At 43.7% G+C, this 23368-nt stretch overlaps 1 protein-coding gene across 1 annotated transcript in view; it reads left to right on the forward strand.

Annotated features, from left to right (window-relative positions):
- Positions 1-3239: 3239 nt before the first annotated feature.
- The window catches only part of CLNK (cytokine dependent hematopoietic cell linker), a 149596-nt gene continuing 129467 nt past the window's right edge, over positions 3240-23368 (forward strand). Inside the window, exons 1-2 of the mRNA XM_058670392.1 lie at positions 3240-3415; positions 16808-16860. Of these exons, the coding sequence (XP_058526375.1) occupies positions 16850-16860 (11 nt within the window). The 5' untranslated portion in view covers positions 3240-3415; positions 16808-16849. The remainder of the gene's footprint in view (positions 3416-16807; positions 16861-23368) is intronic.

A 23368-nucleotide genomic window follows, 5' to 3' on the forward strand; every position in this document is an offset into this window, starting at 1 on the left:
GCCAGATTATACAATATCCTGCTCTTCATTTCTTATTCAACTTCTTCCCACACCACTAGATTCTAAGCTCTGTCAGAGTAGGGACAAAGCCTGTCTTTTGAGCTCTGTATCCCCCACCTACTCCCGTGCCTGGAAAATGGTTGGTGGAGATCAACAACTGAAATGGATGAACACTTAGTTAGCCTTAATGAATCCATTGCAATTGCAAGGTGTATGTATTTGTAAAGTTTATTTTCACTTTCTTCAGACTGAAACCTCATTGAGGACAAAGATTACGCCTTTTACCTAACTAGATTTTCAGAACCCAACAGAATTTTTGGGATATGAACTATTCAGTATATAATGCATGGATATCAAGAAAACAATCCTAGAAACATCAACTACATGACTAACTACTTTCTCACTATTTTTTTTAATTTATTTTTTTTACTTGAAAGAGAGAGAGGGAAGGAGAGACAGAAAGAAAAATCTTCCATCTGCTGGACCACTTTTAGGGAAAATGGTCTCACTGGTCAGAGCTGGGTCAGTCCAAAGCAGGAGCCAAGAATTTCTGATTCTTCCACATGGGTGCAGGTGCCCAAGACCTTGACCCATCTTCACTGCTTTCCCTGGCCATAACAGAGAGCTAGATCCGAAATGGAGCAGCTGCAACTCGAACTGGTGCCCATAGGCCATGTTGGAGTTGCAGGTGAAGGATTAGCTTGCTGAGCCATCATGCTGGCCCCTACTTTGACATCACTACTATCAGTTTTCAATTCCTGCAGGGTTTTCACATCAAGTCTCACAGCAATCCAGCCACTGACTACATGTGAACATGAATTTTAGATTATTTTTACATAAAGGTGACAATAATTCACTTTTCTGTGTCCATCCCTCAGGTGATCTCTCACATTCACTCTGAGCACAAGAACCTGCGTGGCTTTTCTTGGCCCATAGGACTACACCAAGCAAACCTCAGCGGAAGCTTGGTTCACAGCTCATCTCCTGCGCCCCCCCGCTTTTTTCACACTAGAAGCCCAATCCCATCCTGCACATGAGCTCAGGCTAGCTGGCTACTGATAAGAAACTGTGTTTATGACTGCTTATGAAGGACTATACTATTGTAAGAATATGGGGAAAATCAGTCAGGGGAGGGAGTTTGGGGATGGGTAGGGAAATCCCAAGCCCTATGGAATTATACCATAAAATTCAATTCTTTTTAAATATATATATATATATATGCATATATATATACATATATATATAATTTAAAAACATTGAAAGATTAAAACAAAAAACTGTGTGGATAAGAACTGAGACACTGGGATGAGTGCCTGCCAACCAACAAACATATGAATGTGACTGTCTTCGATGGCCCAGCTGCCCACCAAGGCATCAGTTTAGATAAAGTCAGGTCTTGCTTTGGGTTGGATCACACTAAAGTCCTAATACCCAGAATGCTATAACACAGTCCTTGGTAGTGACAGGGTCTTGTCAGAAGAATCAAGCTAACATGAGGTCACCCAGATAGTCCTTAGTCAAAGTGACTGATGATTTTGTATGAAAGGACAGTTTGGACACAGACGCCAGGCGAGGGTCTTGGGAAAACAATGACAGCCGAGGAGACGGGCTTGGAACAAATTGTTGCACCCCACCCCTCAGAGGCAATCAGTCCTGTTGACATGTTGAGTTTAGACTGCCAGCCTCCAGCACATTTCTGTTCTTTTAGCGACCCAGTGTGGTACTCTCCACAGAAACCCTTGCAGGTCCAGCCGAAGGGACTGACCGAGCAACCCCCACAACAGTGGGATAGATAGCATGCTTGTTGCTTAAGCCCCTAACACAGCAAAAGCAAATTGGCAAAATGGGCAAATTACTTGGCTCTCTGTAGGATTCAGTTTTCACAATTACAAAATGGGATTAAAATTATTTTGCTCACATGGTTATTAGGAAGATTAAGTAGGATAATACTTGCAGGCTGCTTAGCGCTATGCCTGGCCATAATTAACATTTGATGAGTGCTTGTGTTAGTGTTACCTTTGGGGCGTACATTATGTCAAAACCAGAGTTATTTACTCGAGAAAACATTAATGTCTACCTTGGATTTATCTTCAGTAATGCTGCAGATTATTGTGAAATTTAATATCAATTTATATAACAGCAGGGTGTAAGGTACACAGCAGGGAACTGGGCACTCAAATGGGTCAAGGTTATGGAAGAAAGGACATACAGAAGCTGCCCACCCTCTTCCGCTGTTTTGCTTTCTTCAGTTACCCATGGGCAACCCTGATCTGAAAATATTAATAAAATCCCAGAAGCAAACAAATTTTGAGTTCTAAATTGTATTCAGCTCAGAGTAACATGATGGAAGCTCACAGCATCCCACCTGGGAGATGAACCACCTCATTGTCCAGCATGTCCACAATGTATTTGCTCCCCACCCAGCAGTCACCTAGTAGCTATGGCTCAGCACGTAGACAACCAAAGGCTGTCTTTCTTACCTCTTTGAGCCGTGAGGCTGGAAACTTGGATCTGCCAGAAGTGCTTTCAGTGAAAAGGTGAAGGCTCTCAACTCTGAGACTGCTAAGGGTTGCAGAAAGAAGGAATCTTCCAGAAATGAGTGCCAGTTTTGTTGGGATACCTCACAGGGCAAAAGGCACAGCCATGGAGCTTGGCAAGTGGCTTAGTAAACATGGAAAACATATTATATGACAAAATGTAGTGCCATCCCTGGTTTCAGGCATCCACTGGGAATCTTGGACTGTATTCTTTGCAGATATAGGCGACCACTGTACTCAGCACTCTATCAAGATGTGCTGCCATATTGCCACAGGTTTTTATATGCAGTGTTTTGCTTCATTTCTTGAAAGCACTCTAAAAAACAAGCATTATCATCCCTCCATCACTGATTTGGAAACTAACTGGGAAAGAAATGACAACTTTCCCAAATCCCTTACCTGCTAATGCATACAACAAAACTCAGAGCTGGGCTGTGTTACCCAGGCCCTCTGTGATGCCCAATGGGTTCAGTCCATGTGCCTCAAGTGGTCTGAGGAGGTACAAGATAATCCACATCCGGATAATGACATCCACATTGGAAGGTGTTCATATAAGAACAGCCTTTAAGGTAGACAGTTGAAGCTTCCCACAGCTTCATTTCTGCATTCCACCTCAAAAACAGAAGAGGAAGTCCTATTTGCTCATGGGTCAGCCCTCCCACCTACCCCCACCCCTGGGTCTGTGGCTGCCTTTCACATTAAACGGAGCCTAGAACAGATGTGACAGAGCTAATTCTGCTAAAGCACACTGCATAACATCAGGCACAGCTCAGTCCATGCCTATGGATCAAGATCTGGGTGATGTTATCACGGGCACCCCTACTCACAGGAGCCAAGCATCTGAACCCTGAGCCCTGGACATCCTCCACGCTCCTCAGGTAAACTGAGTAGACCAGCTCTGGCCACCCTCTCTCACAGCTCATCATTGGCAACAGGAGCAGGGGTGGCACAGCAAGCCTAAGGGCTGATGTGTCATTGCATTCTTGGGATTTTACCTTGGATCTACATTGAACCTGTTCTTTGTATTGGTGTCATATTTATATGGGAACTCTGTTGTGATAAAAATCATGTATTGACTGGGACCCTGAGAATCTTATGTATTAATAAATTCCTTTAGGTAAAAATAATGAAATTTCAAGAAAGATGCTTCTAACAAGGAATTGTATGCCTTCCACCTGACTCTGAACGAGCAAAACAAAAATCCGCATCCTGAACTCTAGTCTTGCTCCCTTCCTTCTGCTGGAGACAGTCAAAATGCCTCCTCACAAAATACAGAAGAGGTTCGATGTTTTCCTTCTCATTCAGCCGGAGCCAGGGACCCCTGACTGTTGCTGAGATCCAAAGGCTGTGCTGCTTGCTGGCTTTCTTGGCTGGTCTCCATTAGACTGGCCCCCTAGAAAGGCAGCCTCGGTTCAAAGCAGATCATGCCAGGGACAGGTTAACTTGTGGAGCCCATGGAAATGCATTGCTAAGTTTTCTGAGTTCATGCAGTTTCTTCTGGCTTTGGTGTGGAGGAGGTTAGACTTTGCAGTCAGGCAGGCAGCTTTCTCCTGATGAGCAAGAAGCCAAAGTGAGAGAAAGTCAGGATGAGCTGCTTACCACCTGCCGGTGGAGCCTCTTCTAAGTTTTTCTTGGAGAGAAGGAAAAAATTAAAAAATGGAGTGAGACAGAAAATAGACACAGTTTATCGACATACAGAAACTTTGATTTGAAATATATTAACATGAAAAAAACTATCAATACCCAGCTTGGGATTTTTCCAGTAATGTTACTTCTCTGTCTGTCCTGAGGGTATCTTCCACCATCACCCAAGATACCAGTTCCTTCAGTTTCCCCAGGGGCCACCAAATCCACAGGACATAGTCATTGCAAAAACCAAGCCCACACTGGTAGTCCTGGCTAATTGGAGCCTACCCAGAGAAGTGATAAATCTTCAGAAATCTTCTGAGATGCCTAGGATAAAATACGCCCTCGAGAAGCCCAAAAGGCAACTGGCATTTCTTCAAGTCTCTCTCATGCTTGGCAGGCTACGTGTGTGTTAGCTCACTTAATTTTCTCAGATGAAGAACTGGACTGGTCTAAGGAGCATATTCCAGGTCATCCGGGTGGCACCAGGAGTAACAGAATTCAGAACTGGTGGATGTGAGCAGGGAGCTGTGTTCGTAGAATCTGTCCTTGGATCTGTTCCTAAGATGGACTTTGACCAAAAAAAGTCACCTTCGTGGAGGCACATCTCTTACTCCTCTCCAGGGGCCTCCCCAGGTGACTCCATGAACATGATCATTTGAAAACCAAAGGTCGTAGTGTTCTCTGCCAAAGGTGATAGCATTACGTGACCATCAACGAGTCTCTTTTCTTGCTCACAAGTCAGGTGCTGTCTTGGAAATGTTACAGGACCGGATATCACCTGGGCCAGGCATATAACCTTTCCTCTGATCCTGAATTCCTGCATCCTTGTAGTGGAGCAAAATTGCATTAAGACTTGGTATTGACAATTATGTAGCTTCAGTAATATGATATTTGTACAGAATGAAATAAGGCATGTACTTAACACTCAATGTGTTCTCAGCAAATATTAACTTCTTTCTCCATTACCTCCCTCAGTCAAGAATATTTCTACTCCTCAGCAATACATAAAGCACACAGATACTTGCTTTCTTATTTCATAATCTTAATTACATGAGGAAGTGGGGCAAGCATACAATCATTCAAAAGATACTAAAGTTGAGGGGAAAAGACAAGTATGGCAAGATGGAAAGAGCAAGGCTTTGAGAGAGGTCAAACTGGATTTGAAGCTAGTGCAGTTAATTGTGTGTCTGGGTAAGTGACTGAACCCTTCTTGCCTTTGGTTAGCTCTGATTATTGTTTTGTCACTAGAAATTGAGCAGAATTATACATTTTGTGAGTTGCTGTGGGAATGCACACGTTCATACTGCCCCTGACAGAGAAGCCACAAGTGGCAGCTGCCAACACTGCGCCCTGGCCCATCCTGATCAAAGAGATAAATCTAGAAGTCTCCTGCTTTGAACAGTATCCCTAAAGCAGCTGTATCCCCTTCATCAGAACTGCCAAGGCCTACCAAGACTGCAGTTGCACATAGCTCCTCCAGGTACATCGAACCCTCTGACAGGGAAAGGCAGAATGCTCAAAGTGGCTACATTATTAAGCAGAAAGAGAAGTATTTCAATATGAGTTTTATTTAAGTCTTAACAGACTGAACCAAAAACCCAATGGTTTTTTGCCAAGTTGGTTATCAACAGAATTCAGCAGCATCAACAACTACTTAATAACATGAAAAACAAAATACCACCAAATTTATTTATTTATTTATTTTGGATACTTTTGTGGAAAAAATACCTTGGAAGTCATCACTATGATTATTCTGCTTAATCATAGCCCTCAAATACTAATGATTCACAGACTTACATCTGAGAGTCCACTGCAAGTCAAACAGTGGAGGCTTCAATGTTTTCACCGTTTTATCATAACCTTGTAGCGAAGGATCCTGAGGTTTGGAGAGACTCTGTATATACTATTTCACACCGTGAATGAGAGAATAAACCAGAGATGATCCCCAGGGCAATGAGTCCCACATTGCTGCTTTTTCCCAGTGCCCTATCAGGATGTGCTGATTTTATTTTTCATTATAAATTGATCAATTATAATTGTGCATATTTATGGGGTATATGTTATTATTTATAAGTATAATGAGTAATCATTAAATCAAGCTAATTAGCATATCCATTACCTCAAATACTTAACTTTTTGTAGTGAATACATTTGGTATCTACTCTCTCCAACCATTCTGGAATGTATAATAAATTATTATTTACCACATTGATTATGCTGTTAGGTGGCAGCCATTTAGAGCAGTGATTAAAACATCACAAGGGATACCTGCATTCCACATGAGAGGGCTTGTGTTTGAGTCCCAAATCTACTTCCAATTTCCAGTTATCATTAATGTGCACGCTCATAGGCAGCAAGTGATGGCTCAGGTATTAGATCCCTGCCTCCGGGAGGGAATCACAGATTTGTTTTTGTCTACCAGGCTTGGGCCTGGCACAATACAAATAAACAAATGATTTTTAAAAATACATAAAATGAAAACAGCTAGTAATGGGACTCCCACATAAACAGTAAGCATTAGTAAAATATATGCGGGAGTTTGATTTTTTAATTTTTATTTTAAATACGACATTAATTGAAATACTGCTAATGAGACACGCAAGCATGAGAAATGGAGCAAGGCCGTGTTCTAGAAGAGAGAGCGGCATGCCCCCTCCTGGCAGGTGCATCTGCTTAGCAATGGCAGCCAGCATGGTGAGCAGTTAGAGTTGCAGCCTGCAGTGGTGGCACTTGCTCCACTGTGGATGATCTGATTTGTGGTAGGCACCCAGCACCTGTGTCGCCCCGTAAAGACAGAGGTGCCGGAAAACCAGGTACCCTCATAGGCCAGCCTAGGGAGCTCCTGGCCAGCTACAGCTGTCTGGGAATGCCACATACTCTCCCTCCCCATTCCAGACTCCTACCTTCACATCCAAGTCCTTCCCACTACACCGCACCACGCCATTTCACACACTGAGAAAAGTATAGCCTACATTTAATTCTTACAGTATGATTTTAGGTAAGAAACTTGACCTCTCAAAGCCTCAATTTATCCTGTGTTAGATGAAGCTGCAATATCTTCACACAGGGCGGCTGTAAGTGAAAGGACAGTCTTTGATCAACCACACCCCAGAGCAGGCTCAAGTACTCAAGTTCCTGCCACCCACATGGGAGAGTCAGTTGGTTTCTAGCTCCTGTCTGCGGCCCAGCCTGCCGTTGGCCATTGTTCACCTTTGGGGAATGAAGCAGTGGAAGGGTGATCTCTCTGCTTGTCTGCCATTGTCTGTGTTTCTTTGTCTTCTCTCTCTCCCTCCCCCTCCTTCACTCATAAACACATACATACAGACATTTTAATCACATTTTATAGTGCTTCACAATGGCTGTGCACAAAGAAAAAATGCTATTATGCTTGTTAACATTATTATCACTAGTTTATTTTAGATTAAGACAGATCTTTGTTAGATTTTTGTTCTCTTATCCCTTTTAAGAATTTTGATCTAAAGAAGTTCTATTCGACCCGTTCACTCATATTTATTTTTGTCATTCATCTATAAGGGCTTGATAATAACTTGTCAAATGCATTGATCATCTGAAATTATTAAGATTCGAGGAAAATGATAGAAATCCCCTCTGACATTCTTGACACTTTTTCATCACAATTTGTATTAATGTTAAGAAAATAGATTGCACATATTTCATAGACATGATTCTAAGAAGATAGCCATACTTCCTTCTCTTCCTCGCTCCCTTCTTTAATTTTTGCAAAAGCATAATTTCAATTTACTTTATCATCACAGACTTAACCCATCACTAGCCATAATATTTAGCAAATAAAATGGAGTGAGACTACAAGTTCCACAGGAATATGGACAAGGGTTAAAATTCTAGCTAAATCATAAGATGTCTGCTTCATTCTCGTAGTTTTTATATTCTATATTACCTATGCATATCAAAGAAAACATAATCTTCGGGTTTTTTTGTGGGCTGGCTTATTTAACTAAACATAATGATTTCCAGTTCTATCCATATCGCTGCAGAAGACACAATTCTTCTAGATTTTTCCTGGTTTAATACATAGGAATGACTCACTAGCTCTCTGCTAATAGCATAGCTGTCTATAGTTTACACAGTACTTTCACGTCCATGACATTGGTTTGTCTTCAGAACAATCCTGTGAGCAAATTATGACTCCTAGGCCTAGCACAGTAGCTTAGCCTAGTGGCTATATCCTCGCCTTGCATGCTCCAGGATCCCGGTTCTAATCCCAGCAGCCCCTCTTCCCACCCAATTCCCTGCTTGTGGCCTGACAAGGCAGTCAAGGACGGCTCAAAGCCTTGGGACCTTGCACTGGCGTGGGAGACCTGGAAAAGACTCCAGGCTCCTGGCTTTGGATTGGCACAGCTCCAGCAGTTGCAGTCACTTGGGCAGTGAGTCATCAGACAGAAGATCTTTGTCTCTCTGTCTCTGCTCCTCTCTGTTTATCTGATTTTACAATAAAAATAAATAAATCTTTTAAAAAAATTATGACTCACAATTCCATTTTCCAGGTTACAGAATTTGAACCCTTTACTAGACGATCGATACAGCTAGGCAAGACTTGTACATGTCTTGCTGGGTGGCTGCTTCCGGATTAAACAGGGGACAAAAATAGTTAATTATACCAAAGACCAATTAAATTATACACCAAGCTCTGAGTGCTCCTGAAGCAGCAGATGAAGCAATGACTTCACCTGGATGCATGCAGTGCATCTGTGCTCTGGACAGGTTTGGCTCAGGAGGACTCTCCCTGTACAAAATGACAGAATCACTCACACCTGAAAAATCAAGGTCATCTTTATCGTTGCTGTGCAATGGACACTAAATTAAACAAAATGTCCCACATAGGGATCTTGGATGCAGTGGCATTATTATTAGCTATGTTGATGATGTTAGCCCAAGCTTGAGGAAGTTACCTGGACTTTCATATTCCTCTTTTGGGTCTTAAGTTTCTCTCAAGTCACGTGGAGCTTCTTTGTGTCTATAATACAGCACAAAGAGGCACCAGCATATACCAGATGCTTCATACATGACAGCTGACAGAGGAAAATGCTTCCACCATCAGCCTGTGTCCACACAGAAAGAAGACCAGCAGGACCTGCCCTCACCCCAGAGCCATCCTGCAAGCTGTGATGCGTTGCTAGCAGCCCCTGCGTGTTGGCTAATTTCTGTGTTCCTAAAATTGGCCTTAGCTGCCCACCCCCTAGTGTGTTAATCCATCAGTGGAAAAGCAGTAACAAGTGGAGCTGTCCCAGTTAATAACCTAACAGCACACACCCTAGGAGAATCAGGATGACTCTACCTTCAGAAGTGAAGCGAGAGAAGTCTGAAAATAAAAGTGAAAGAATGAATGGGGATGGTTTTGAAGGATGAAAGAAAAGAAGAGATGAAAGGATGGGGAAAAGAAGAGAGGAGAGTGAGAAGAGAAAAGGAAGAGGTTATGTTAGATTATTTAAGATCTTGAGAAACTGCACTAAATGTAGTTTCCAAATACTGTATTGCTTAGAAAAGGAGCCAGGGTTTACCTTTATGCGTGTACATGTGCGTGTGCGTGTGTTTATACATGTATATATAATTGCCACAGTCTCATTTTACATGGACAGGAAAATAACGTAAATCAAAACACCAGCAGGAGGAACCTGTGGAGAGAGGAGAAACCAAGGCCAGGGCAGCCGAGAGACAGAAGGAAGTGAGGGACAATTGAGTGAGATGAGAGAAGGCAAGGGGAAGGAAAGGGTTCTATGAAGCTGTGTCATAAAATGAAATTAAATAAATTTTTCAAATGGAATAAGAGGGAGGAGACAGGAATCCCTCTACTAAAGGGAGTGACAGATGCAGGAGGCCAAAGAGAACAAAGACGTGGCTTTTGAGACCAAAATACACCAGAAATAATCAAATCAGAAACTACAGACTGTACCTCTCCATTAAGGATGTTTTAGTCATGTAAAACAGAAGATGGATCCACATTCGGGTCACGCCAGTATGCTAAGGGGAGTTACTTTTTACCAAGACAGCTGCAAAAACCTTTCAAGAAATACATTCCTATTTCATAGCAGAAAAACTGCCAAAAAAACTCCCTTATTCTTAAAAATCTTACATTCTTAAAAATAGATAATAACAATCTATTTGACTTCAAATGATTCCACTCAATAAACCCAATAAAATTAAATGTTGTATTTAATTAAATTCAGCTGATTGCCATGACCGGGGTATAGAATTAGAAATCCAATCAGCATATATTTTCTTCTGAGTGTGAGCTTGACTTTCTAATTTTTGATATGAAAATAGAAGAAAATTACACTTGGGCTGAATTGATGAATGTATGCAGTAGAGAAATCTTACTTTCTGTGGATTCACTCTAAGTCCCTCCATGTACACATACACACAACACTTGCACATGTGCATACGTGCAAACACACATACACTCCAGCCTCCATTCCCAAAATGCATCTTGATCTCCCTCCTGCAACACCAATACATACCCACCGATTTGGTTACGCTAATGTGATTGTGCTGAGAGAATCACAAGTGTGCTGTGTGTGTGATATATTTAGCTCTTTTCCTGGTTTAATGAGAAACAAAAACTGAGCCTCCATCAGACTTTGGCCTCCCGCTTTGACCTGGTTTTGTCTGCCTGGCGATGTACCCCCTCCCCTACTGGTTCAGGTCCCTCCTCAGGAGTCCGTGGTTCACGTTTGATCATGTCCCGTGACTGGTCAGGTGCAGCATCATTATTAGCGTCATGTTTCTTCAGTTTTCAAATAAAGAGATTACGATTCTACAAATAAGTGAACAGTTGAGAATAAGTGAGAAACTCTTGAGGGTCATAAGTAAGTCTTTACTGGGAAAGCATTGTTTTTCCTTCATGAAATATTGATTGCCGATCAGATGCTGTGGAATACAGCATAAATATTATGATAAACTATTTCTCTGCCAGTTCTGTTTGGTAGCATCGGTGAATTCTCGGTGGGTAACAAGCTTCTCAAGGATACCAAGGAAATGTGCTTGGTTGCATTACTTATTCCAGCTGCTTAAACGGCTTATGATACCATTGGGGAAGTCATTATTTTTGGATTAGGAACCATACCAGGGACTAGGTGTTCACTCTACTGGCTAAGATGCACATGTGCCACATCAGGATAGCTGGGTTCAATTCCCAGACCTGGCTCCTGAAGGCAGCTTTCTCCTCACACTGATTCTGATTGGGTCCCTGACACCCATGTGAGAAACCTGGACTGAGCTGCAAGTTCTCTGCTTCAGTAAATGGAAGTACATTCTCCCTCTCCCTCTCTCCCTCCCCCTCCCCCTCCCCCTCCCCTCCCCCTCCCTCTCCCTCTCCCTCTCCCTCTCTCCCTCTCCCTCTCTCTCCCTCTCCCATTTTTTAAAAGGAAAATATCCACACAAATACTTAAACTATTTATGAGTCAAGTCTTTGCTTCCAAACACATTTGCTGAAATTCCAGGTGAGTTGCCAGCTTTGGAGCAAGCATCCTGATATTAATGGCCAAATTCAAGGCTTAATTTTTTGGAAATTATTAAGGGCTCCATCCATAGAACCTTGTTTCCTTTGCCCTAGTTTTCTAATCAATGATCACTTCTAACTACTAAATCCATTATCTTTCCAAAATATATTTGAACCCATGTAGTAAGGACTTAATGATCTGGGTGATGATGTAGCAACCACTTTGCCCCGGGACACTGGCCTTGCTGCGCACCTGACTTGGACATGACTGTCTTTGTGCCTTCAGAAGGGATAGCTAAGCTCTAGAGAGAAGCAGCATAAGGTAGGGCAGTGCCTGTAAACCAAAACAAGTTTATTGTGAGTATGTTATCATCACATTCCTAGGGTTTTTTGGGTTTTTTGGGGGGTTTTTTTGGCCTAGGCTTTCGAACATGGTATGCTGGTACATACCCAGACAATTTTGATGCCCGTGTTAGCATTTATAATTAGCTCTGCTTTGGCATTTAATGCACAATGAGACTTCTCCTGGCTACAGAAATAAACTGATAGTATGAAGAGAGAACTTTTGCTCACAGACTCTGAATCACTCCACCCCACAGCGCCCCCTCCCGCACAGCTCCCCTCAACCACACAATTGCAGTCAGGGCTACAGTCTCCAACTGAGAACCCTGGGGAGCCTCTTCCAACCTCCCCATGGCACGCTAGCATCACTCATGCCAAGCGCCCTGCTGTATCTCTGCATTGTACAAGCAGGACTGACACATGGCATGTCACTGTCACTTCTCTCTGACAGGAAAAGCCTTGCATAGGCTGTACTTCAGTGGCTGAACAGGAAGAGAAACTGAAAGAAATGTCCTGGTTCCTGTAAAAAGTGAATGTACATGACACCATGATATTTCCCCATTGCAGATATGTCCCAGCTTCTCAAAGCCTTTGAATCCAGGCAGGAGAATTTGACTGTTCTTTTATCCTACACAGATCTTAGAAGTCCTACCTCTCCTTCCATTAGGGTCTGAGTTGCTTCTAAGTATTGTTGAAGATAAAATGCTTAGAAGCCCTCTACAACTGTACAGGGAGCTGGGTGGGTCTATCAGGGCATATCTTCCTCTGGGTTGCAGTATCATCTCATTTCTCTCTGTTTTACAACACACATTTAAATCTCCCTGCACTGCCATCATTTATAATACAGGAAGGAAACAGAAAAAGTACTGTCAGGCCAGCACCTCGCTCTGTGTCTCTGATTCCTTATATCTGTAGTGTGCCTAGCATAGATTTCCAACAAATATTTGCAGATCACATAAGTAAATTCCAGTTTGTAAGTGCAGGACCCTGGATTTTACTTCCTCATAGCCATAGGTAAGATCTTATCCCAAAATTGCTGTTCAGCATTTCCCACCCTCATTGACATTATCAAAGTGTGGACGTGGCTAATGTGTGCTTTAACTATTTCCTTTCAAATGTACTCAGAAAGGATTCTGAATGTGTGAAGGGTTCTTTGGGGGCTGTTATGGCTCTCAGGTTTCCTTGCAAGATGAACTCGGGTCAACAAGGGAAATGATGGAGTGGTTATTTGTTCTGATATCCAAAAAAGGAGCAAGCACTGCTGTGTTCTGTGGGAAGGCATTAGCGAGCAGGGCAAGGCTGGTGGAGGTAAGAAATGGGCGTGGATTGAGGTTCCAACATTCACGTCCTTCTGCCAAGCTCTGCCTTAAAACACCAGGGGCATTTGAACAACACTCGCCTGGGCCCCTCCCCCAAGACAAATGACCCAGTTTTTCCTGGTGTCACTCATGCTTTTTAAATCTCCAAGTAGCCCCGAAGGACAGAGGGGAATCCTGTAATCACCCCAGCAGCGGTTGGGAGCAGCTAAGTACCTCTCATTTTGGAGAGAAATACCTAGACATGCTGTAATGTCTTCAAATTCAAGCTCCTGTAATTCTCTATTGCCTCACACCGTAAGGTATCTTATTTTCTCATGTAAACCTCACAGAAACCTCTACACAATCACTAACCCTGCTTTATGGATACAAAAAGGAACAAGCAAGCCACTGTCCTGAGGAATGACAGAAGAGTCAGAGCTGATGGGCTTAAACCTGCGCGTGGCGTAGTTGCCATGCAGAGTCCTGTCAGTTCGATTTTGGTAACTCGGGCTGATAACACAGACACTCCAGGGTTTCTGTGCTGGGGGAAGAAAATCACGTAACAGGCAGTAACTGTTCATCCCATTGTCTTTGGAGAAACACATCAGGAAAGGAAGAACATTGCCTTCCTGTGCCCTGCTACCTTCACACAACCCAAGGACCTGGAGCCCTCTCGTGACTCACCTTCCCACTACATCTCTTGCAGACCCCATAGAGAGGCGCTCTGCCAGAGGTGCTCTGGACAGAACAGAGAGCACCTGCCAGGTAGAAAACCGACCCCACTCGGTCTTGCCAGTGACACCGCCCACCCGACACACAGAGCATCTGAGTTCCCCTTATGATCTCTTTCCACAACTCTAACTGCTCCCATCTCTCAGACCTGATAACAGAATAGCTAGCTTAACCCTTATTACAACATGCAAAGGTAAGTCTATGAATTACTGATGTTACAGACCAACTAATTCACAAAGGACCATGAGCAAGCAAAAGTTAAGGATGTAGGGCCCGGCGGCATGGTCTAGTGGCTAAAGTCCTTGCCTTGAATGCCCTGGGATCCCATATGGGCGCCGGTTCTAATCCCAGCAGCTCCACTTCCCATCCAGCTCCCTGCCTGTGGCCTGGGAAAGCAGTCAAGGACGGCCCAAAGCCTTGGGACCATGCACCTGCGTGGGAGACCCGAAAGAGGTTCCTGGTTCCTGGCTTCGGATCCGCGCAGCACCGGCCATAGTGGTCACTTGGGGAGTGAATCATCGGACGGAAGATCTTCCTCTCTGTCTCTCCTCCTCTCTGTATATCTGACTTTGTAATGAAAATAAAATAAATCTTTAAAAAAAAGTTAAGGATGCCTCCTCAACTCACCCCTGGCCCTCCCTGCTATCCTCTCATTGGCCTTTTGGACAAGACCTTGCCAATTTTGCAAGTCCTTAATAGGTAAATGTTCTTGGGACAGCAGACAGTTTATCTTGTATCACTTAATCGAGTCATTTATTCTTTAAATATTAAGATCAACATTGGTGTCCTTAATCCTAACCACCCAAATACAATGTGACTGATTTTAAAGCAATTTGAAAACTTTGCTTTGCTATGCAAGTAATTTTATAACCCATATTGTAATATTTTATTTGATAGCTTCATTTGCATCAGCTAATTTCATACAAAGACAATAGTACAAAAGGATAGTGACGTGATCTTTTGTAACTGGGGAAAGATCAAGGGCTCCACCAAGGCCACACAGATAGCTAATGACAACACTGAAACAACACAGGTCTCCCAACTTCCAGCTAAGGACTCTCGCAAGCATTTGATATACATTGTTTGTATCACATTGATCAAAGTTCAAGTCTTTTTTTTTCTATCAACACAGAGGTCACAAGTTGTAAAGGACCATGAGCTTCAAGTTCTGCATACCTGAGAGAACCTTCAGTACATGAAAGCTCAACACCCACCTCCCCTGTGGCTGAAGGACAATCCTCAGTGTTGGAGGACTTGCGGCTTAGTCCAAGGTTGTCAGGAACTGCCCAGCAAACACTGGTCCAAGTTCTCAGAGCTCCAGTACCTGCCTGATTCCTCTCAGTCACAACCCAGTGGGCCTCCCAGGTCCTTTCTCGTTTACTAGCGACATCCAAGCTGCTGGCTTCTGTGGCCCCCCTAAATAACATGCAATGCACCATCCCTTCTACCGTCATTGTGCCTTTGTACATCTGCCCGGATTGCCTTGCTTGATTCTGAGCTTGTAAGTGTCAGGCTTCTGCAGCAAGACCAAGCCCAGGAACTGTCTCTGTGAAGAGCTCCTGGGATCACCAAAACAAAATCAGGATTTACTTCCCACGTATCTGCTTTTGCAGAGTACTTGGCTATCAACCTTCCTAAGAACACAGAAACAGAACTAACTTTGGGATCAGCTTGAAGATAGGTATCTCCTTGGGCACAATATTTGCACAAAGCAAATTCTCAGTAAATGGTTGACTCAGTAAATGGCTAGGTGGCTGACAGAATGAACTACAAGTGCCCAAGGCTAAGTGGGACACCAATGCAGTATCACTGCAGTGATCCTAGGTATATAATTTATCCTTTGAACCCCATCCCCTTGGAGCCCCAGGAAGCTGATCCGTTGAGGGTGCACCCACGGCTGTGCACCTGTGATTAGCTAGTGGAAGACAACAGCAGGAGATTGAGGACAGGGAAAGTACAGGACAGGGATATCATGGCTTCCTCTCTTGGGTTTCTCTGCCACCCAGCCTGTTTCTGAATCCCCCTGACCACTCTCTCCCCTGACCTTCCAGGCCTAGACATCAACACTCCAAAGTACCCAATTACCTCCTTGTTTTTCTAGCCCACTCACATCTTTATAGTGGCCTCTTTATTCTTACACTGTTCTCAGTTTATCCAATTTAAGGATGCCATCTACTTTTTGACATAGTGGAAAGCAGCCCTTATACCACTGTCCCCCAAGCCCTCTGAGTATATTAAGTGTGATCCTGGATTCAAAGCCCTTACTCTAAATGTGTGCTGCTAATTTCTTTGCTAAATGAGGCTAAAGATCTGTCCTCAATGGGTGAATCCAAGGCTTGGGTAAAATGCAGCATCCTCCAGGGTGAAGAGATGTATAAATGTAACTCCTGGTAAATATTTCATGGGAAAGTCACACTGGAAAATGAGAAGCACCCCTCTTGTATATGCTGTGAACTCATGGACTCCCCAGAGCAGAGCAGCAGAGCCGGAGCTAATGGAAGCACACAATTGCACACCAGGGAAAACCAGGCTCCCCATGGGCTCGCTCAGCTCCCTGGGGGCAGATGAATGCAGGCTGACAGAAGGAGGACAGTGAGCCAGGGAGGAGTAACCTCCCCCAGCCCACTCCAGAAATACACCAATTACCAACCCAGATTGATTCTCTTCCCGTCACTTCCTCTAAGCCAGCACCTGCATCTGATTTTAACAAGAAGAAGACAGTTGCATGCTTGCCAGGATTAAAACATGCTGATCTGGTCTGATAAAAAAAAAATTTGCTTTTGTTTCCACAGGCTGAGCTGAAGATCCCTCTTATTCCTCGGGCAACAAGGACCATGAACAGGCAGTAAGTAACGCAACAGGGCTACTAGCCCCAACTGCCATCTCAAGCTGGGGAACAGGAGCTGGCTCCTGGAAGGGACAGGGAGGAAGGGTGCAGCTCTGCTCCTGTGGAAGGGAACTTCCTGCCTGGGGTGGTTGGTTCAAAGAACTACAGTTCTAAAAGCATCTGGGTGGACAGGCTGTGGTTTTTACCAAGCTTAGAAGTGTAGTAAAAACAAAGGTGAGAATCCATGGTGTGGACATTTCAGAAGGGCGGGCAAAAACAGCCTCGGTCACTGCACAGCCACGTGAGCAAAGGAACAGAGAAACCCATGTTCCCTCGGGAGAGAATCTGCAGTCCAGCTCACTCCTTTAGACACCCAGATGGAGTGATGTGATTGATTTAGCATAATCAAATGTGGATTCAATCAAAAAAGAAAGAAAAATACTTGATGTCTATGAATATAGCAAAAATGTAGAAAGTTTTAAGGGTTTATACAGATTTATAACAAAGATAGAAAGACATATGCACTGAGGAAATTTGCTGTGCTGGTTCCAAAATGGACCTCTGTATTTGGGAAAGTATCATTGTCACTCTCCCCTGGTACCAAGCAAGAAGTCCCAGGCTTGCCTTGCAAAAAAACAAAATGGGCTTCAAAGGCAGGCTGTCTCAGTTGAAATTGCTGGCTCCATCGTTCTGTGGTGGAGGATATTGCGGAAGTGCATATTCAAGAGTGACTGAACCCTCTGCAAAACAAGATTGGGCTGCAAGGAGGAGGATTGGCTGATTTCTGGGTCATCTCTGGGCTGAGAAAAGCTTGGGGGAAGGTGGGACACACAGAGTGACCAGACCACGCTGCCTCTTCCAAGCAGGTGCTGGGTGCAAGCCAGGGTCCAGAATGACACGATAGAGCAGCCCCCAGTCGCTCTTGCCACAGAGGCCCACAACCGTCAGGGGCTTGGCAGGGCAGGGCAGGACCAATGCCCCAGTGAGGCCCACAGGTTGGACAAGCCAGAAAAGGTGCAGAGAGCACTCCCTGGTCCCAGTCCACAAATGGACCCCTACCCTGACCCAGAATCTCACTCATGCCATGACTTCTTGAGCCACTGTGGCAAGAGTCCTGGCTTCCATGGGCAGCAGCTTCCTCATTGATGGACATGTCTGAGAGGGCACAGATGTCTGTCTGTCTTCTCCAAATCCAGTGCTCCTCCCTTTGCAGAACTCACAAGCAGGGTGCCTGGGCTGACATCAGTGCTGCGTGCTGGTTCATTGGTGGTTATACAGCACAGGAAATGAGTTCTCAGATGCAAAGTGGTGACCAGAGAGGAAAGGATGAGACAGAGAGCAATCTCCTAGAACGAGGAATGAATCGGGGGTTTGTGGTAACACAAGAAACTGCACAGCAGATATACTAAGCACTTTCGGGCTGTTACTGCAAAGTACCATGGTTCTATTGAATTAAAACATTAGAAATCTGTTCTCTCCCAGTTCTTGAGGCCAAATACCTAAAAGCAAGAGAACGTAGTATTGAGTGAGCAATTGGCACCATGGTTAAGGTGCCACTTGGCATGCCTGTATCCCATGTCAGAAGGATTCGGCCCAAGTCCTGGCTCTGATCTTTCCTGCTAATTCACACCCTGATGGCCCCATCAAGTGCTTGGGCCTTGCCACCCACGAGGGAACGCCTGATGCAGTTCTTGCCTCCCACTTCCTGCTTGGCACATTCTTGGCTTTTGAAGATGGTTTGAGTGGTGAGCAAAAAATGGAAAATTTCTCTGTCTGCCTTTCAAACACATAAACACATAAAATTCAAAAAGGGCTCAGTTGAGCACTTTACCTTCTGAGCGCTCTGGGCAGATCTCCCCTGCTTCTCCCAGTGTCTGCTGGTCTCCACCACTGCTTGTCATGCATCTGTTTCACTTCAGCCTCCGTCTCTCTTTTGCTAGTCTTCTTGTGGTCCACGTCTACACAGCTCCAGCCTCCCTCAGCTAGTGTTATGAGCATGTTTGTCACCGAATCGCAGTCCCACCTGAATAACCCATGATAACATCTCATCAAGTCCTGCACTACAGCTGCAGACACCCTTTCAAAATAAGGTCACATCATGAGCGGATATATGAGGGGACTTCAACCAGGCTGTAAAACACTGGAATTAAATAAGATATGTTGGGTATCCATGCATTCTTTTCTCATCCTACACATTTCAATGATCTTTTTGAGTTTGAATTTCTAAATTTCTTTGCACCAAAACAAACATCTTTTAAATTCTGTTTCCCAGGAACTTGTTCAACAGCCCTCACATGTTAGATCTTTAGTTCAACCCACCATTACAACAATCTTTACTTTTTATGTTTACACACCTCCTTCAGAGAAAGGAAAGGCTACTTAGGAAATTCTGGAGATATTTGTTACAAGCTCCCCTTTGGCCTTGCAGTTGAGACCTTATTCCCCCAGGCTGACTCTTCATCTCTTGGCAACTCCACCTGTGTCCACAGCCTCCTTTGTCATGAGTACTTTAGGCAGTGTGCTGCTTAGTCAGAAAGGTGACTTCTTGTTGGGGATTTTTCCTTATCAAATCTTCCAACAGACAGCTTTGTGATTTTAGCTTTAGAGTCACTTCAGGTATAAAGTACATACTCATCAGATTTTTGTGACTATAACAAAATACCTAAGGCAGGCTATTTGGGAAGGTAGGAGATTGGGTTTGTCTCATGGGTTTGGAATTTCCCTATGCAAGATGAGGCAGTCTTTGAGGTTTGGGATGTGGTGTTGGTGTTTCTGCCAGCAGAGTCCTAACAGGACACAGAGTATCACACAGAGAAAGAAAACATCTGGGTCTGGGTCTCTCCTTACATTATTTGACCATGGGGCACCATGCTAACAACCTGGTCCAATGTCTTCCCCACAATGACCCTCTTAGTGACACTGACATACAATTCTGGGGACCAAACATGTAACACATTGGTCTTTAGGACATATTGAACATCCAAAATAATATTAAAAAATTGCAGCAAGTGGCAGCACTTAGGCCACAAGTCAGGTCAAACCACCATCACTTCATAGTCACTCATCTCTCAGGTTGAACCAACATGAACCCCAAACAGTTACCTGTCTTGTTCCTCAGCACGATGAATCTGCCTTGTGAATTAAGTTTTCTCTTTCTTTCTGAAAGTTTGGAAAATCCTTTGATCCTTCCATCTCATGCAGCCTCAGCTCAGCTGACCAGCATTTCTGCTGCTCTTTCTTGAAATGAAGAGAGAAAACATTGTAAGCCTTCCCCCAGCACTCATTCCTTCTACTGAGAAATACAGCACAGAGTATCACATCCGTAAGAAGCAAGCTCTATTCTTGCGTCTCAGTCTCTATGGTTTCCTGCCCAGTGTATCCCCATCTGTACACTTGTGTTAAACCAAGAGCAGGTGGTGCAAAAGTGGCACCTGCATCACCTTGGAGGAGACTAGAAAAGCTGAATCCCCGTGCTGCAGCTCTACGCAGACACGCAGAGTCATACCGCAGTTTGACAAATCTACTAGATGATGCGCAGACACTCATTCACAGACACATAGTTGGGGAAATGCCAGACTAGAGTCGTGGTTCCCGGCACTGATTGTTTTCCCCAGAATTCTGAAGAAATATCTGTGATGGTCGCTAACACAGACACAGGGAGGGTAGCCACAGATCACACTTTGTGCAGGTATAGTTTGGAATATGAACCACGCCCCACCCACATACCCATACTCAGAGTGGTTTGATCAATGAGAATTATTAGCCCCATTAACTCAAGGAAGTAGATTTTAAACCTGATGGAACATTAGAATCTCAGGGCAGCTCTAAATAAAATAGAAATCTAATGTCCTCCCTAGGGCAAAGAAATCAGTCTTGGTACCTCAGTCCATTTAATTTCTAAAATTATTTGAATTGTTTTATTTACATAAAGAACACATTTCATGTATTTCTCATACACAGTCTTAAGAACAAAGTGGTATTTCCCATCCTCTCTGTTCTTTTTCTTTTACATTTTATAATTACGTACTTTTAATTGACTTTATAATATTATTTTCTTGAATGCTTAGTTGAGTTTAACCTGTAGCAAGGTGGCGGATAACTGTCATAAGGTGCTTGTGTCACAATAACAAGATGCCCTAAGCTAGCTCATAAGCAGCAAAACTCTGCTTCCCCTGGTTCTGTAGACTTCAAGTCCAAGACCAAGGCAGGGACAGGTCTGGTGTCTCTGAGGGCTTTTTGCTGGTACATGGGTGCCCATCATCTTGCTGTGTCCTCACTCAGTAGTAGAGACAAGGGAACCTGCTAGGGCCCCCTTCCTAAGGAATCTAATCCCACCCATGGGAGTTTTGTCTTCAGACCTAATCACCCCCTCTTCTAATACCATCACCTCTGTGACTAGGCTTTAACATGAAATGGGGGTGGGGAAAAGCTGCAAACACCTAAACTCTTGTTAGGTACTATTTGTAATTAGTAAATGAATAGATAATACATGCACACATATACATGTGTGGGTACTTGCCTACGTATTTGCACAGAGAGAGAGATGCATCAAAACTCTAATTGGAAAAGAGAATTAAAGATAAGGGCATTGCGGTACACATGTCAGGTGCTGCCTGTGACACCAGCATCCCACATCAGAGCATTGGTTTGAGTCCCCATTGCTCCACTTCCAATCTAGCTTTCTGATAGTGTGCTCGAAAGCAACAGGAAGTGGTACATATGCTTGGGCCCCTGCCGCCAACAGGGGAGATCAGGATGGACCTGTTGACTCAAGGCTTTGGGCTGGCCTGACTGCTGTTGCAATCACTTAGGGGTGAACCAGCCAATCAAAGCTGTCTTTTTCTATCCCCCCATTCTGTTTTTTGAATAAACAAACCTTTTTTCTTTAAAAAAAAAAAAAAGGAAAGAAAGAAAGAAATGAGGAAGGAAGGAAGGAAGGAAGGAAGGAAGGAAGGAAGGAAGGAAGGAAGGAAGGAAAACAGTCTTTCGATGAAAAGCAGTGCTCTCTGGCTTCTGCTTTCCCTAACAGTCTGGTCAACTATACAAAGCCTCATTCCTTGGACTGTGCTGCTGCTGTCAGGGAAGCGTGGCGAGACCTGCCTCAGCCTGATGCACCATCAGAGCTGGAGAAACAAGCCTTGGGGTTTCCAGGATGTCTTCATTATTGTGAGCAGAGCTGATTAAAGAACTTCAGAGCTGCAGTTAGGAGCGTTAGGAAGAGGCAAGGTCTCTAGAACAATGGTTTCAAGACCATTTCCAGTAAGCAATGCCCAACACAGGTCAGGCTCCTTGGAGAGTTCAAGTGGAAACAACTGACTGGGGCCAGATGGGAAAGCAGGTATCCCCAGGGTCGCCTCTTTGAAATAGGCCAAAAGGTACAAAAGTAGACCAATTATGTCTGTTAAATTACTCCCAAGCCTGATGAAAACATAAAAAGATTTTTTTTGTATTGTTTTCTTTCTAAGTAAAAATAAGAAAATTAAAATCACCCATCATCCTACCACTCCAGAAACAAACATTACTTTGCTATGACTCCCTTAGTCAATTTTTCCACACCTGTGTGTAATATTTTAAAATTTGAAGAAACTTAATTTTAAAACACAAATTAGGGGGAGTGAGAATTTAGCTTAATGGTTCAGGCAGACACCTTCCACATCAGAGAGCATTGGTTGAATGGCCAACTCCAGCAGCAAACTCCATCCTCCTGCTAACTCAGACCCTGGGAGTAGAAGCTGTGGTTGAAGTATTTGGGCTTCTGCTATTCACAAGGGAGACCCTGATTAGATTTTAGACTCCAACCATCAGCCTGGCCCAAACCCAGCCATTACAAATATTTGGGAACGAGCCTGGAAAAGTAGGGACTGACTCTTTGTCACGCTCTCTTTTCCCAAAGTAATAAAACTAATAATAATAAACAAATAAATAAAAGACTATTCATCCAACTTTGCTTGATACTATAAGCATTGCCTCACATTATTAAATGTTCTTCAAAGTCATGGCATTTTAAGGCTACTCTTAAACATTTACAATTCCTTCTCCATAATTTCAAAGTCAAAAGGCTTTGAAATGCTGCTGAAACATTTTTATGGCAGAACTTGTCCTTCAGTGAGGTAAAGTTATATGTGTTCTTCATATATCACAGTTAATATGGCTCTGCACGTGTTCCACTGAAGCAAATCAGTGTTTAATGGCCAGCTTGGCTCCAGGTCCCAACAGCAACAGTGAAAGCCTGAGCACACGTGCATATTACTTTTCTAAAATCCACCACGTTGTGAGTTTCTGGCCCCAAGGAAGTTGGATAAGGAATGGGGGCCTGTATTTTATCTGGTAGTTTATTGTATCTTGCCCACGGTCTGGACACTTCAGTTGTTACCTGTGGAGTTTTATGAGGCAGTTTGATCATTGAGATTAAACGTAACTCTGGGAACATTAGAGCAGACTGTACCCCAGTTCTTCCCAGCAGGCAGTGCTGAGTGTGCCACCAATGTAACACAATTTCATTGCAGTCTCTATTATTCTACTATAA

The sequence above is a fragment of the Ochotona princeps genome, chromosome 11, assembly GCF_030435755.1.
Source record: "Ochotona princeps isolate mOchPri1 chromosome 11, mOchPri1.hap1, whole genome shotgun sequence".
Lineage (NCBI taxonomy): Eukaryota > Metazoa > Chordata > Mammalia > Lagomorpha > Ochotonidae > Ochotona > Ochotona princeps.